This window comes from Setaria viridis, chromosome 2 (assembly GCF_005286985.2).
Source record: "Setaria viridis chromosome 2, Setaria_viridis_v4.0, whole genome shotgun sequence".
NCBI classification, from domain to species: domain Eukaryota; kingdom Viridiplantae; phylum Streptophyta; class Magnoliopsida; order Poales; family Poaceae; genus Setaria; species Setaria viridis.
In genome coordinates, this window is record NC_048264.2 from 10,534,738 (window position 1) to 10,551,889 (window position 17,152).

At 42.2% G+C, this 17,152-nt stretch overlaps 1 protein-coding gene and 1 long non-coding RNA gene across 4 annotated transcripts; one reads left to right on the forward strand and one right to left on the reverse strand.

The window, feature by feature from the left end:
* The first annotated feature begins 1,300 nt into the window (after nt 1–1,300).
* Nucleotides 1,301–14,786, forward strand: LOC117843615 (putative aldehyde oxidase-like protein). Of its 2 annotated transcripts, none has more exons than XM_034724266.2 (11): nt 1,301–1,628; nt 5,317–7,101; nt 7,236–7,495; nt 7,676–7,885; nt 9,022–9,240; nt 9,925–10,890; nt 10,982–11,074; nt 11,189–11,287; nt 13,862–14,051; nt 14,143–14,481; nt 14,557–14,786. In XM_034724266.2, the coding sequence occupies exons 1-10, from the start codon at nt 1,436–1,438 to the stop codon at nt 14,373–14,375; spliced, it is 4,248 nt and encodes a 1,415-aa protein (XP_034580157.1). In that variant the 5' UTR covers nt 1,301–1,435; the 3' UTR covers nt 14,376–14,481; nt 14,557–14,786. The 2 variants fall into 2 exon arrangements, with proteins under 2 accessions (XP_034580157.1, XP_034580156.1); XM_034724265.2 differs by having other exon boundaries at nt 14,562–14,786.
* Nucleotides 6,809–13,654, reverse strand: LOC117843616 (uncharacterized). 2 transcript variants are annotated; one of them, XR_011897579.1, is made up of 5 exons: nt 13,105–13,654; nt 12,359–12,659; nt 12,102–12,260; nt 11,793–11,974; nt 6,809–7,035 (listed from the first exon to the last, which is right to left on the reverse strand). It is a non-coding gene; the product is annotated as an uncharacterized lncRNA (long non-coding RNA). The 2 variants fall into 2 exon arrangements; XR_004637780.2 differs by having other exon boundaries at nt 12,359–13,649.
* Nucleotides 14,787–17,152: the final 2,366 nt, after the last annotated feature.

Below are 17,152 nucleotides of genomic sequence, written 5' to 3' on the forward strand. Positions count from 1 at the left end.
ATGAGTTTTAGTATGTGAAATTGAAAATGAATTGAGAAACAAGCAAGTTAAAAACAAGGAAAACTAGGTTATGATAAATTTAAAACGGTAACACCCAACCCAAATTTGGATGGCCAGTAGTGGCCCATGAGCGAAGGTGCACATGTTTAGTACCACCTTGGTAGTTGAGCTATAGTAATGGTGGAGCCAACTTATAAATCTTTGTCCTACAACTATAGTATATCATGTTAACCATTTTACACGAAGCGAAGATGAGAGTGCAAGCATGGTGCTACGTGCACGTGTGCTCGCTCCTAAGAAGGGCTAGATGGTGCGGTTTTGGAGGACAGGTGTTAAAAAATAAAATGGGAACAGCACACATTCTAGTTCAAATAGGAGGACAGAGAAAAAGAAAGCGAAAAAAACATGACACTAAACGGGCGTAAGGCAAGATAAAGGCTCAAGAACACTATATGGCCCAGAACCTTGCTTGGTTTGGGCACGGTTTAGGCCAAATTTGCCACAAAGATAATAGTTCCATTGGGCTCAATCTCGTACGCAAACAAAAAAACAAGGAACATTCAGCCCACGACGCTGGGTATAAAAGAAAACAGACAGACAGCGCACAGATCACCAGGAACCTCCCAGCCATCGAAATTCGAGTGAAAATGAAACAGATAAACACCCAAGTGATGTTTAGAAATTTCACTTTTTTATTTGAAACAATTGCATATGACTCGCCATGATACTTTTATTATGGCATGACCCGATCTTTGTTGTGTCCGCTACACAATCAAAACTCAATTTTTTTACAACTTTAAAATCCGTGGATTGGTCGTGTGCATTGCTACAGTTGAACGTTATCTATTTGTAACGGAAAAGAGAGAAGAAATTATCTGTCTCGTACTTAACAAATTAAATAATATTAATTTGTTTTTGGTATTTTGTAGGTCTAACCTAACAGCAAGTGTAGCTTGTTACGATCTGAATTTTTAAAATTTCGAAAAACATGTAGTACATGCTGTGTTCAAGAACATATACAAAGCACTTCGTTTTGAGTCAACCTTCAAAGTTTAACTTCGATCATTGTCTTCACAGAAATTAACATAAGTCGAAATACATAAATTTGATCTTTTCCCCACACAAAAAAAAAGTATAAACTTCACTAAATTATCCAAAACAAAATACATGTTATATGTTGTAACGATGGGAGTGCAGTTGGCCTATTTTGCCCTCTCGTGCAGCACCAGCGAAAGATATTTTGGAGAGATAAGACACAGACACAGAGTGTGTTGCTTTTCCTCTCTCCTCGTCCCTTTCTCTTTTTTTTTTTTTTTTGCACCAGCTACTTACGTTAGCGCTAGAGCTTAGCAGCGGCCATGCATGGACGAGCTTTTCTTCTCAACCAGAGAGCGGGGGTATTAGCAGCCACAGCTAGCTCAGACCTCTCAGAGCCATGGAGGCAGCAGTGAGCGGGACCATGGCGGCGAGGAGCGGCGCGTCGTCGTCGCTGGTGGAGAGGCTGGTGCTCGCGTTGAACGGGCGGCGGTACGAGGTGGCCGCCGCCGAGCTGGAGCCGTCGACGACGCTGCTGGAGTTCATCCGCACCCGGACGCCCTTCAGGGGGCCCAAGCTCGGCTGCGGCGAAGGTGCGTCGTCGTCTCTGCTAGCATCAGTTGTGTTATTTACTTCTTCATTTTCAATTTTTTTTTTACTGAGGAGGACACATCCGGATACATGTTTAGCTTCTTGACTGCATCTCTAGCAGGCACAAAGCGAGCAGGTCTTTACTTATTAATTACTTGCACTAATCGCATAGCCATAATATTACTAATTCTCAAACTGGCATGGCATGACAAGACTTGCAAGCTTAATTAACTGTCAACTGGCTAGAATATTACTAATTCTCAGACTGGCATATGGCATGACAAGGACGTAACTACTATATCATATTTTGCAAAGCTTAATCGACTGTCAACTGGCTAATTAGATGATGAGCATTTTACTACTTCGAGTCTTTGAACAATAGGCAGGTAGGTGGACACGTTGCAGTTGGATGCATTGTTAGTTGGCGCGAGGGAGCCTGAAAGAGTACCGAAAATGGCCCTACAGAAAATATCTTATAAATGTTTGACACGAGAAAGATACTTTGTTGATGGTCGACATTTCGATACGTAGCAGTCGGTTTGTTTCTTTTTCATCATTCGTACCTTCGCACAGCAAGACAAACTAGCTCATTTCCTCGATCCCCCGCTGTGCAGAAAGCGACGTGCCCTTATCCTGTTCTTATTGCTCTAGATTCCTTAACCTCCTTTTACCGGTCACAACTTAAAACTTTTAGTATGATTTTGCAAACGACCTCTCCGATAATTAATAGGATTATTCCTCCAACCTCCCGCCTTGATGCACCGACTTGGTTTCCCTACTTGTGGAGAAGCGAGGGCTTTACAAATTGCCGCACCACCTAGCACCGTTTCCATGAGAAAGAGAGACTTGTTGATAGCCATGCATGAGAGTAAATAAAGAGGACCAATTTTATCAATGAAATCGGTACCATTTTGTGCCCGTTCGTTCGTTAGAGAGAGAACCAAATATAAAGAGCTTATACAATATCTTACCAGGCCATGGAAATGTAGAGATCGAGTGGCTTTGGAAATAGCCTTTTGGAGGAGCTCTAACAATGCATAAAAGCTGAGATAGCGCAACGTGTCACCATCCATGAATATAAAAACAGACTTGCTGGTTTCCCTAGTCAAACGTTGCAAACTAGCTCACACATACAATTGTCAGTGGTGACTCAACTTTCATTCATCCATTGTCACCGTTCACCCTCGGACACACATCATCAATCATACATAACAGGAACCAAAACAATGATGGTTCGAAGAAAGGTTTTGCGATGTAATCGAATCTAATCAGATTGCGAGCTAAGCCGAGAAATTAAAGAGGGGGCGAGAAAAACAATCGAAAGTGCAGTGGAGGGAAAGATACATTATTCTTATCTTTTCATTTGACTCAATTATTTTGAGATGAAGAAAGACTAATTAGTAGAAGAGTAATTTATGGATTCTTAATTTTCAAACAAGTCGATAGGTACCAGTCATTCAACAGCGAATGAGGATTTAAACTTCTTATGTTGATTTTAAAAAGGATTTATTTCTTAATTTTTTTGTTTGTATCCGCATATATTTCGACCATCTGATCCCCAACTACCTATTTCTTATTACATTCTTCTTCCTCAACCTTTTTCCTCCCTCACCCCCACCTCCTTCCATGAGGTATGCCACGCTCTCTGCCGTCGCTTCTCTTAGTTCGGCAGCATCATCACAACATGGCAACCTTTCTGCCACCACCTACTGCTCGCCTTTGGTGACCTTTTGTTTTCACCCAAAGCTAACCTGTTGGACCTTTGTTGTCACCCAAAGCTACCCCCACTAACAACTTTGCTAATGTCGCCTTAGTTTCTCCGTCCCACCTCCATCGCTAGCACACGAGTCACCCTGGAGGTCCCTCTTGGCATGCATGTAGGGGTGCAAATGGTAAGAACATTATCCGTGTGTATTAGAGTCCAGATATTCATCCAACATCCTATCCAAACCTAGAAACTAAAAGTAGGATATAGATTATGTTGATCTCCATACGCATCAATCTCATGGCACAGCTAATATTGTCCCAAAAATAACTATTTGTATTCATACCCTGTGTGCTATCTGCTAGCATTTAATCCTTTTGCGCCCTGGTCCCCCAACCCCGAACCTCCTAATCTCTATACCCTAGGTTCAAATTTTTATTTTTTAGTACAAAATTTATGAGTGAATGAAGGATGAATAATCAAATTTTTAGTCACTTGGAGAGAAGGAAAACTTTTTTAAATAAATGCACTGCTAACATAACTCACCCATAAAAAATTAAGATGTTAATTGCTCATGTTCTAAGTCCATTCTCAAGGGAGAGAGAGAGGGGAAATACTGTTTCCAAATCTACGGAAGTGATTGAAACTAATATTAGGGGCTAGTCTATGAAACTGCAAAATAAAACTGTGCATTGGGACTAAAATATTTTTTTGATCACATGACATTCTTGGAAATTGCAAAACGAAACTCACGTCGAAAATAAGCAAATATAGTTGAACAAGGCCAATAATTAGGATGTAAATTGGATTTTCATTCGAAGACGTTTGGAGAAACTCGGAGTACCATGTCGACTACTCGTATTATTTGCTAAATAAAAAAAGAAAAGAAAAAACTGCTGCGCTCCACCATCCCCGTCTCCGGCTCTCCACCGCCCCCGTGCGGCGCGTCCGCGCAGTCCGTTCCAGGTGCCTCCTCAGCGCAATGCGGCCGCCGGAACTTGGCGCAGCCACGACGCCGCCGCGGGCAAGGGGCTCCTTCGGTGCCTTCCTGTTCCGGCGGCGTCCTCGCCTCCTGCTTCCGGGACTTCCTCCCCAGCCAAATTCTGCAATCCTCGAGGTAGGCATCGGAACCAAGTTTCCGTTATCTGTGCCCACATTGCGAGATTCAAGTAGACCTCGGCATTATCAAATCTGGAGTAAGCATATTGCAACATTGGAAGATTCACCTCAGTTCCATCGATGCCATTGGAAGATTCACCTTAGTTCCCACCCTGCTCACCGGACCGGCAGATCTATGCCCCAGGGGCAGGATGGCATTGCTATACCTATACTAGGCTAGCTATCTGGAAATAAGGACAATTTGGCATAGACACTGCGAATGTGACTCATAAAACTATGGTCTGATTAACCTCCTGTTGGGGAAACCTTGTTGCAATTTTATCAATATTGTACTCTGCACACTGCCAAGCAGCTGTTTCCATTCGCATAACCGTAAAGCTTGGATTTTGGGGTCATATAAACTCTACTCTGTTATGGAAGGAAAGGAATACCTCACTTTATGTGTAAATATTTTTTAGTATTTTCATTTATTTGGTTCTTTTTTCTACATCAGATTTTGATACTAGAAGCCCAACCAAATTGGAACAAATAAGGCTGTTATTTTAGTCAAGGTTTCATTCCTCAGTCATGCTATTTCTTGAGAAGAAAATATACACCCTTCAGTAATATTAAAAAAAATTGACATTCGGAATGTAGGCTATGAGACCATTTTAATTCTGACCTGCAATATCTTTTTGTGCATTTAGATTTGCCATATGGAATTTGTATGTGCAATTTTATTACATTTTGTTTTTATTGGATTTTAGGTATATAGTTTATGGGAATCATTGTTAAAATTTTGACCATGCTTATGTACCTAATGTGGCACCAATCAACCTTAGAGTGTAACGTTTTGTCACTTTGTCAATTACTTTATCTTCTTGCAGGTGGATGTGGGGCTTGCGTAATCCTTATTGCAAAGTATAACCCCACAACAGATGAAGTGACTGAATTTTCAGCAAGTTCATGCCTCACGCTCATTTACAGTCTAAACTTCTGTTCAGTTATCACCACTGAGGGGCTTGGGAACACCCGAGATGGCTTCCATGCAATTCAGAAAAGAATGTCTGGGTTCCATGCATCTCAATGTGGCTTCTGCACCCCAGGCATGTGCATGTCAATTTTCTCTTCTATTGTTGGTGCTGACAATTCGAAGCGACCTCAACCACGAAATGGGTTTTCAAAACTAACAGTATCAGAAGCAGAGAAGGCTTTTTCAGGCAACTTGTGTCGATGCACTGGTTACCGACCAATTGTTGATGCCTGCAAAAGTTTTGCATCAGATGTTGACTTGGAGGATTTGGGCCTTAATATATTCTGGAGAAAAGGTGATAAGAAACCAGATGTTAGCAAGTTGCCAAACTACACTTTTGGTGGTGGAATCTGCACTTTCCCAGACTTTCTAAAGTCTGAGCTCAAATCTTTACAACATCTGGATGATGCTAACATTACAACCTCCAAGGGGGGTCGGTACCATCCTAGATTGCAAAATACTCTTTGCAGTGGAATCTTCACTTTCCTGGATTTTCTAAAGTCTGGCCTTAAATTGCCGCGATATCATCTGAATGATGCTAACAATACAGTCTCCAAGGAAGGCTGGTATCACCCTAGAAGTATTAAACAGTATTATGAATTAATAAATTCTACTCTATTTAGTGCATCTTCTATCAAAGTGGTGGTTGGGAATACTAGTGTTGGTGTATACAAGGATTATGACCTTTATAATAAGTATATTGACATAGGAGGAATTCCAGAACTTTCATCTATTGTGAGGAAAGGTGAGGGCATTGAAATTGGAGCAGCAATAACAATTTCTAGGAGCATTGAAATACTTGAGAATGAAAGTAAATTAATGTCCTCTCCAAATGGAAGTGTGGTTTTCAGAAAACTTGCTGAGCACATGAGCAAGGTGGCCTCACCATTTGTCCGTAACACAGCAAGCCTTGGAGGAAACATAATTTTAGCACAAAAATACCCATTTCCTTCAGACATTGCAACCATACTTCTTGGTGCTGGCTCAACTGTTTGTGTTCAGGTTGTTGGAGAACAGAGGCATATTACTTTGGAGGAGTTCTTGGAGCAGCCTCCTCTGGATTGTATGTGTTTACTCCTGAGCATATTCATTCCACACTGGATTTCAGATTCTAAAACAGAAAAAAGTTTGGTCTTTCAAACATATCGAGCAGCATCCCGTCCTCTTGGAAATGCTATTTCATATGTAAACTCTGCTTTCTTGGGGCATGTTAGTTTTGATGAATCATCAGGTGATCATGTTTTTAGTAATTTGCACTTGGCTTTTGGTGCATATGGAACAGAACATGCTATTAGAGCAAGGAAGGTGGAGAAATTCCTAACTGGCAAATCACTCACTGCATCAACTGTTCATGAAGCGATTCATTTACTTAAAGAAACTGTTGTACCAATGAAAGGAACATCACATCCTGAATATAGAACCAGTGTGGCTGTTGGATTTCTCTTTAGTTTTCTTTCTGCACATGTTAAAGGCATTGCAGGGCCTGGAGAAACTTTTAGTAGTAGCTCTGCTAATTCTGTGGATGTAATTGATGTCTGTGACTGGCCATTGTCTTCACGTCAAGAAGCAATTTCTGGTGATGAATATAAACCAATTGGTGAGCCAATGAAGAAGTATGGAGTTGAGCTTCAAGCTTCAGGTTGGTGGTTACATTAAATCATCACAATTACTAATACAACCATGAAATAAAAAAAGGAACTAATACAGTCATTAAATTTTTTCAAAAGTGTCTTTCTTAAAGGACATCACACATATTTCTTTTGGGTTATATAGGTGAGGCCGTATATGTGGACGACATTCCAGCTCCAAAGCATTGCCTCCATGGAGAATTTATTTACAGCACACAGCCTCTTGCTTTTGTCAAGAATATTAAATTTAAGTCTTCATTAGCATCACAGAAGATTATCACAGTTGTTTCTGCCAAGGATATTCCAAAGGAAGGACAAAATATTGGATCAATGACCATGTTTGGTGATGAACCACTATTTGGTGGTCCAATTGCTGAATTTGCTGGACAAGCTCTTGGTGTTGTGGTACTTATCTATTTCATCTTTAAATATTCTCTCTTATTCCCACCTCCTTAGAGGAGTGAATGCAAGGGCCATTAGCATTGGTCCCTATATAGCAGTCATACAAGGGATTTCTATTTCCTGAACATATAACACTCAATAGAATTTAGGATAGATGTTGCTAAAACTTGGTGTTTACATCAGATTGCAGAAACACAGAGACATGCCGACATGGCAGCAAAACAGGCTGTTGTTGAGTATGATACTGAAGATTTGAAGCCACCAATCTTAACTGTGGAACAAGCAGTGGAGAACAATAGCTATTTCAATGTTCCTGATGTTTTCTATCCCAAACAAGTTGGTGATTTTTCTAAGGGCATGGCTGAAGCTGATCACAAGATACTGTCAACCGAAGTATGTTTAATTCAATAGTCTTTGACAACAACTTACGATGTCGTCTCAAATGCATTACTGAAAAGAAAATAAATGATATTATGGACTCCTACTTGAGGGGGGAGTGTTGGAGTATAAGTGAATTGCCCACCTTTCCCTATCCCTATCAGCTTAAGCTTTTGGGTTGAATTGGTTGGTTCATGCAACTCAATAATGACAAATGGCATGTAGGAGTGTCATAATAAATTTACATAAACCCTCCTTAGCAAAATGCTAGTGATAAAGGTCCAGTCAGTGAAGGACATGTTTTGACTGGAACTCCAGCAGTCAAAGTTTTTTTTTTTTTTTTTTTGTGTGTGTGTGGGGGGGGGGGGGGGGGGGGCTGGGGCGGGGCTTGCAAGCAGTACAGGCATTCAGGAGGGTTACTTGAGAAATATTTGGAGATAATTAAGAAAATTGAGACCATGCTTAGTACTATGAAAGGATTTTGTCAAGGAGGGTTTATAGGAGTATTTGTGAATATGATAGAATTCAAGTCGTGACATGTGTCGGAGGTCTCAATGTTTAGTACTATAACCACATGCATTGTAAAGAAAGAGATATAGGAGTATTTCTTTCGTCTCGTTGCAATATCTAACCCCCTATAGCTCTCTTATCCCAATGTACGTCTATCCCTCTCTAGTAGAACTTCAAACCCCCTTCGATCCATGCCATGCAGCCATCTTCTGCATGTTATTTATACAAGTGTAAACCAATATTCATGCTGAATGGTTTCCTTCCACACCATACTCCATATAGTCCATAAATCTAATTAGATTAATGTTATGATGTAGTTGTGTATGTAGTATGAACTGCTTTGGTTTTAAACGGACTCTCATAAGATAAGTTTTATTTGTGCTAATACAGTATACCTTTACAAGCTATATCTGAATTTCTTAAAGGGAATCATGCAACTTTCTCTAAGTAAAACATAGATCAATTCTTATCATAATACAAATGTTACCACCCGTGGGAGGCAGACGTACAGCTTTGCCATATTACAAGTATAAACACTATTACATTGTAAAATAGTATCTAGTTTTAGTTTCCTTTTTCATGAAAGCCAGCAAGGAATACCTTGTGTCATTTAGTAATTTGTGTTCCTTTGATCTTCACAGGTAAAACTTGCTTCCCAGTACTACTTCTACATGGAAACACAGACAGCACTGGCAATTCCAGATGAAGATAAGACCATGGTTGTCTACAGTTCATCACAATACCCTGAACTTGCACAGACTGTCATCGCTAAGTGCCTTGGTATTCCATTCGGGAATGTCCGTGTCATTACAAGAAGGGTTGGAGGCGGCTTTGGTGGAAAGGGATATCGATCATTCCCTGTGAGAATCTGATGAATTAAATCAGTGCTCTTAGTGATTACATTAGATCTGCGACTACGATTTTTATCTTCTTCTGTCCATTAAATATTATTGGAAATTGGCAAATCTTATTATTTTGTATTTGAAGGCCTTCTTCTTAAACTATTCAAGTTGACAAAACGCAACCAAATTTATCATATGCTATGACTGAATATATTATTATACTTTGGTGTTTAGCACAATCATATAGATTTATACTTGTTCGCATTAGCAACTGCATTGTTACTTTTAGCTTGTGCCTTGATGAACATAAGAGTAGAAAACATGCATGAGTGTGTTTCTTTTCTTTTCTTTTCTTAAGGAGAGCAGTAGGACAATTCCCTAGCAGCACAAGTATATATTTGTACAGAATAAATGAGTCCATGGTCCTGACCAAAGAACCACAATGGATAGCAAGGCCAGAAGATGGTAGATTGCTCAAAGTAACATGCATGAGATCTGGCCATCTAGGGTACATGTAGCATCCATTCTAAGAACATGTTCTTTTATTTCACTATGCATTTCTACTGCAACAGGCAGGGCATAAACAATATGATTTTTGAAAGAATTCCAAAATGTGATTATTCATCTGACAAGAACTGCAAGATAAAGAGGCACAATGAGCACATTTCTTGCCGCTGACTGATGCAAAATATGCTTTTGTAGGTTGCAACAGCTGCGGCACTTTGCGCATACAAGTTACAATGCCCTGTGCGGATGTGTCTCAATCGTAATACTGATATGATCATGGTTGGCAGTCGGCACCCTATAAAATCTCATTACTCTGTTGGTTTCAAGTCTGATGGAAAAATTACAGCCTTACACCTAGATCTGCTAATTGATGCTGGTATATCTGAAGATTTGAGCCCTATAATACCTAATGGTGTTATATCAGGTCTGAAGAAGTACAACTGGGGTGCTCTCTCGTTTGACATCAAGCTTTGCAAAACAAACAACACATCCAAATCAACAATGCGGGCTCCAGGAGATACACAAGGTTCTTTAATTGCTGAAGCTATCATTGAGCATGTTGCTTCAGTTCTATCACTTGACAGTAGCCGTGTCAGGGAAATAAATTTTCACACCTATGATAGCCTTGTGTCGTTCTACCCAGCAAGTGCAGGCGAAGCTTCTACATACACATTACATTCTATTTTCAGTAGATTAGCACTAACTTCAAGTTACCTGCATCGAACTGATACCATCAAGCAGTTTAACAATTGCAACAAGTGGCGGAAGAGGGGTATCTCTTGTGTGCCCCTAATTTTCAATGTATCACCAAGGCCAGCACCTGGCCGAGTTTCTTTACTCAAGGATGGTTCTATTGTGGTTGAGGTCGGAGGAGTTGAAATTGGACAAGGACTTTGGACGAAAGTACAGCAGATGACAGCTTTCGCTTTAGGGCAGCTGTGGCCTGAGGGGTGTGAAGGCCTTCTGGAGAGAGTGAGGGTTCTTCAGGCTGATACATTGAACTTAATACAGGGTGGAGTTACTGGTGGTAGCAGCACGTCTGAATCTAGTTGTGCAGCAACACTTCAGGCCTGCAAGCTGCTGATTAACAGATTAAATCCTGTCATGAATAAGCTGCGACTGCAATCAGCCACTGTCTCGTGGGATGATTTAATTTCTGAGGTAATTTATATCTGCTGTTTCTTATTCATCCATGGAAAAGTTCATTTGGTCCTAATTTACTTGACATTGATCTAACCTCTTTCATGCACAGGCCTATCAGGAAAATGTGAATTTGTCCGCAAGTGTGTACTGGGTACCTGAAGGGTCCAGTAGCTATTTGAATTATGGAGCTGGAATAAGTGAGGTGTGCCAAATTTGCGGCCAGATGTCAATTAAATATTCACAATGAGTTTGATTCATTCGTGTATGGATACTATTTATTTAATTCGTTCTGTTCAAAATCTTCTGAAAAATGCAGGTTGAGATTGATCTTCTCACAGGAGCAATTGCAGTACTAAGGAGTGATCTTGTGTATGATTGTGGCATGAGTTTGAACCCTGCAGTCGACTTGGGCCAGGTTTGTTGGTGTTTTCTCTTCTTTTTTGTTCCTTTTTTCTACACAAATTTTATGTTTCATTCATTTAGCATATATTTTATATTGGGGCAATTGCATTCTTATCCCTACTTTCCTCTTCAACTATGGTTTGCCCCTACTTTTCCAGCTTTGTGATTTTACCCCTGCTTTTTCAAACTGAATATTGTATTTATCTCTATCTCATTAAGAGCACTTAACTATGTCTATTCAGCTGTAAAAAGACATGTATGCCTTTGCAGATTTGCCCCTCCTAATAACTTTATGATTTTGCCACTGTTTTGTCATCAAGCATTTTGACAAATTTCATAAGTACTTTGACTGAAAACATCATAGAATTTGCATATATTTAAAAACTAAGCATTTTTTGACAGATATTTGACACAACTTGTATTATATTCAAGGAGAAACTTTATATAGCAAGCATTATAGTATCACATGGTAGACACATGGTCAGATGTTGTATTTTGACGGACTACGTACGTCGTACCTCCCCATTATCCATGACAATGACACGGGCTGTGAAACTCCTTCCAGCTGATGAGTGATGACAGCACGTGCCAGTCCTCTTTTGCATTTGAGTAGTAGCAGTCAGGCAGACGATTAACCTTGATAGCATCTAATTTATATGGAAGGATCAGGTTGATTAGGCAATCCACGAAAGATAATCTCCTGATAAAGAATTGCCCACACAAGATTAGTTCAGGAAGAAAGGGGGCAAAGATCACTTTGATCATTACTTGGAGCTAAACACGACAACAAAGAGCACAACTGTAGTAACTGAAAAAAATATACTAACCTAAGTGACTAGGATCTGGCACTTCCTGGAGCCTGGAACCACGTGACCCTATGTCACCGGGGCTCCATCCAGCTTGGTATATGTGCCCAGGCGTCTGCATGCTGCTGTCCCCTGCAGCCTCATGCAGTTTCTCGCCACCCAAACTGCAGGCAAGTGGACCTGCAGTGGCATCCCAAGCATGGCCAAGGCCAACCAAAGAGCTGTTGACAGGGCTGGTGCGGGGAATGTCAATGGCGAGGAGGGGAGTGTCGTGGTACCTGTTTGCTGCCTCCTGCAGCTCTGTCCTGGATACGTCTGTTGTGAAGGGAGGCTGGATTCATGGCCATCGCCACTGCAATGCTTGCATGCGCCACACGTTTGGCTTCTTCCATGACTTTCCAGTTTCCCCACCTGTGCGCTCCCGCTAGTCCACCGCCACTCAACAGGTAGGGTTAGTCGGTAGAATAGGATAAGGGAGTGATACTTTGATCTCTTTTTATTCCAATTATTTTTTCCAGTTCATTTAATCCTGCACGGCTGCACCACCCAATAGAACTCCAAAACAGGGGCAAACGGTAGCTTCAATAAAAAAAAAACAGGGGCAAAATCATAATGTTAGGAAAAAGGGAGCAAATCACAATTGAACTCGATAGTAGGGGTAAGAATGCAATTCCACCTTTTATATTTGAAATATACCATACTAGTAACGCAAAAACTAAACAGAGAGGCCTCTCGATTTAAAGTTAGGGGGTGTTTGATCTATGATCCCGACTAAAATTTATGTCACATCGAATATTCGGAGGCTAATTAGGAGGATTAAATATGAACTAATTATAAAACTAATTACACAGATGGAGGCTAATTCCCGAGACAAATCTATTAAGCCTAATTAATCTATCATTAGCATATGTTTCCTATGTTTCCTGTAGCACCACATTGTCAAATCATGAACTAATTAGACTTAATATTCGATGCGATAGAAATTTTAGGAGATCCTGAAGAAACAAACGGGAACAAACGGGACCTTAATAGAGAGCCCCTTTGTTTCTTCTTCACCAGAGCAGATAAATAAAACAGCAAAAAAGTAACTCGGCTCCATGACTGGCTCGCCGGAATCGGAGAAGACCGCCAGATTAGGGTTCGAGGTTCCGGTTCGGGGTTGCTGGGGGCGGGCTCCATGGCCGGCGGGGTTAGAGGGATGACTGGCGGCGGCGGCAGGCCCGGCGGAGGTGGCGGGGTGTGGGCAGCGAGGCCGGGCGGCGATGGTGGAGGACATCCGGTGGCCGGTGTATGCGGCCGGGGCAAGGAAGAGGAGTGGTTCGGAAGGGTGGGGAAGGGGGCGGCGGCGGGAGGCGGGCGGACGGCACGGCGGCGAGGTCGCCGCCGGCGGTGTCGGGGTCGGGGTCGGGGTCGGAGCATCGGCGACGGAGATGAAGATGGCCGTCGGCGTCGAGCATCATGAGGATGGCGACGAAATTTCCTCAGATCCGGACGGAGGAAGACGAGACGATAGCAAGCGGGCGTGCGGTTTTCATTTTTTTTTTTCGCGTGAGAAGCGGATAAGGACACTGTACGCGTAGGGGAGGGCTCTCGACCGATCGTTACCGGGAGAGCCCTCTCCGTCGAGTCGCCTCCTACTAGTAAAATGGCAATGAAATCCATCTTTTTACTTTTTTATTAAATTTTGCTATGAAATTTGACCTTTCGCTTTTACAAATCCGTTCAATAATAGCTACCCTAATTTTGATGGTTTAGTATTTAAGCTGTGTAATCTGTGACAGATTGAGGGTTCCTTTATACAAGGAGTTGGTTTCTTCATATATGAAGAACACCAGACTAACAGTGACGGCCTGGTGGTCAGCAACAGCACCTGGGACTACAAGATCCCAAGCGTCGACACTATCCCAAAGCAGTTCAACGTTGAGGTGCTCAACACTGGATATCATAAGAACCGTGTGCTTTCCTCAAAAGGTAACCCCTTTTGTGATCTCACTGCACGTAATATGTATTTTACAGATTTAAATGAACAATGTTTGAAATCAACTAACTGTTGCATGTGCAGCTTCTGGTGAGCCTGCCGTGGTTCTTGCATCATCCGTTCATTGTGCACTTAGGGAAGCAATCCGAGCGGCGAGGAAGGATTTCGCAAACAGCGTTGAGTATGGAACCTCCCCGCTGACATTCCAGCTCAATGTCCCTGCACCAATGACGGTTGTGAAGGAATTATGTGGTTTTGATATCGTGGAGAAGTACCTAGAAAATCAATCAGCCCATGAAGCAACAACTAGAGCATAATCTGCGGCTATCAACACCAACAGTGACAGCAACAACTAGAGCATAATCTGCGGCTATCCGCACCAACAGTGACAGAAGTAGCCCCTTGATATTGTCTTGCAAACAGGTAAATACGATCAGAAACATTGAAATCTTTATACTGGTATATAATCGATGTGTCTTTTACGAATGGATTATCCAGTGCAGGGGACTTTGGGAAATGATTTCGAGCTGATTGTTGGTTCAACTTTTAAATAAAGATGCAGCTGCGTTAGACAGATTGCGGCACGAATTGTGTGGAAACATGAGAACTCTTTTTTATGTACATGCACACGTTCTGTGTATCTTCTTTGCAGACAAAACTGTAATTGCGACTCATGATTCGTAGCAACAAGTATTGGTGGTGAATGATGACCCACAAATGTGTATCCATATGAAGCGTACGAAATAATTTTAAATAAATAAATATATGTGTGTGTAACAGTATATAAACGATTTTGCGGTAAAAGAAAAGGGAAAAAGAAAAGCGGTCATATGCGCGCAGAAGTCGGAGTCCATGCCAGAGAGCGTGTCGGAGACTCAAAGTGCATGACCACACCTTCCATTCTAACCAATTGAGCTAGGCTCACTTCCTACATCCACGGTAAAAAAAAAAAGAGTAAAAACTCAAAACAGCTCGAGACAAAGTACAATCTCTGCTCAAGAAGGCTTCACAACATGCGAGAGGTGTTTAGCCTCTGATGAAGCAGCTTCTCCTTTGATCCTCAAAAAAACTTGTTGGCTCTTTGATTCCGAGCGCTAAAAAATACTTGCATTTCTCTCGTTCCAAATGATCTAGCACACCAATATAATTAGGCTCCGCAATCCTCGTCTGTCAGCGGTGGTCAGGGGCAGACAGGGCCCCTCCTATGGTTGCTGGAAGCATGGAGCCTCTCCTAAGCCCCTCCCCTCCTCCTCACAAATTTGTATCCATTGAAGGGGGAAAGGAGGATCTAGAGGTAGAAGATGAAGGGAAGAAGTCTAATGTTTTTTTCCTAGATCCGCCACTTGTGGTAGCAGTCCCCACCCGTGCGGACCACCAGTGAAGCACCGAGGTGCCATGCTCCCAATTAGCCTGTCCAGGAGCGACTACTCACCCAAAAACCGGGAACTGACGGCCAGGCAGGAGGAGGAAGAAGAGATGAGGCAGGGGGCAAAATTGTCAATTTGCCTGAGCTGAAAAAGAAAAAGGAAAGGAGAAGAAACATCTGGAAAAAATATATGGATGCCTTTGTCCCACTCTCTCGCAGCCGTTTCGGGATGCCAAGGATCATATCAGAGGTGGCGGTGACAACGGGGCACTACACTAGTCGCGCGCTCGTCCTTCCACAGAGAGGTTCACCACAGGGAGCTGCATCACCAGCCAGATCAAGCTTACGCCTCGATCGAGACCGCGCGCGATGTGATACCAAGCGGCGTATACAAAGGCCATTTGCACGTGCAGCATTGATTAATTATTTTCACCCGGCCAGCCACGTCGGAGATAAACAAAAACAAGCAAAGCATCATCATCGTCGCCGTCACCGTCGCAGCCGGCGACACGCGGTGTGCGCCGGCGCCGGCCAATCCGAAAGAAATTGACAATGGAGAACACTCCACTAAAGTCACACAAACTAAACTAACTACCTTGTACAATTGTTGACTTAAAAATATTGATATATCAAATTGGGAAGTTAATTGGAGCAAACAAGATACTCCCTCCGTTTCAAATTATAGGTCGTTTTTGCTTTATTAGATCCATAGACTTTGTTATGCACTTAGATATACCCTTATATTTAGATGCATAATAATATCTATGCATCTAAAAAGTCAAAACGATCTATAATTTGGGACGGAGGGAGTACAAGGCAACAAATTTCTAACATCGCATAAGCTGATCAGAATAAGTTGTTGCTTATATTGGCACGGTTCAAATCAACAATTTTGAATGGTGATATAAAGTCACCTAGAACTGTACAGGCTATCGGGCAGGGGCAGACCTACGGCGGACCGAGTGAGGGTATAGGTCCTCACTCATTTTTGTGTGTGTGTGAAGGGAACCAATAAGATTTTACCATGCTTAAGCTTTGCAAATTTACATGTTCTTAAGGTGTGACCTCACTTAAGATTTGTGCTAGATCCGCTCCTGCTATCGGGTACCCACTTGCATTATTTCGGTTTCTCTTTTTCTTATATATATATATTATTTTGAGAGAATTGCCTTTTCGAAGTCATATCTAGCGACGAACCACCATACAGTTATGTCTTAAGAATCAAGCAACGACGACGATTGTCCCATCACGATCCGAGAGATGCACGTTTAATCTACAATAAAAGACTTTTGAGGATACTAGCTAGCTTTCTTTCGATTGGACGAGGGATACACATCAAAGACATATGATCTACTAGATGACTTAACAGCCAGAAATTCCCCCGGGTGCGGAGGCTTCTTGAAGGGATCACGGGTGTGTGCGTGGTTAAAGGGGGAGCAAGTGGTCAAGGGGAGGCGCTCCCTTGGCTATCGCAGAGCAAGGGAGGACGTGCAGGAGTGACGCCAGCGGTGCAAGCGAGCGGGTAGAGCAGAAAGGAAGGTGTGGAGAGGTGAGGGGTAAAGCTGACAGGTGGATCCCACCTGTCGACGAAAGGAAGAGAAGAGAGAGAAGTGCGGGGGTTAGCGGGCTGGCTAGGTTGGCCGAGTGGGTTGCCCCGAGTAGTGAGAGGGAGGTAAGTTAGCTGGCCAAGCCGAAGTTGTTTGTGGGCCAGCCCGGGTTAGTTAGATA

What these genes read in the sequence shown, in the direction of transcription:
- LOC117843615 (XM_034724266.2), top strand. Translation starts at nt 1,436, where the DNA reads ATGGAGGCAGCAGTGAGCGGGACCATGGCGGCGAGGAGCGGCGCGTCG. An exon ending in AGTTGAGCTTCAAGCTTCAG is followed by an intron (nt 7,102 to 7,235) that starts GTTGGTGGTTAC and finishes TGGGTTATATAG; the next exon opens with GTGAGGCCGTATATGTGGAC. An exon ending in CTGCAGTCGACTTGGGCCAG is followed by an intron (nt 11,288 to 13,861) that starts GTTTGTTGGTGT and finishes AATCTGTGACAG; the next exon opens with ATTGAGGGTTCCTTTATACA.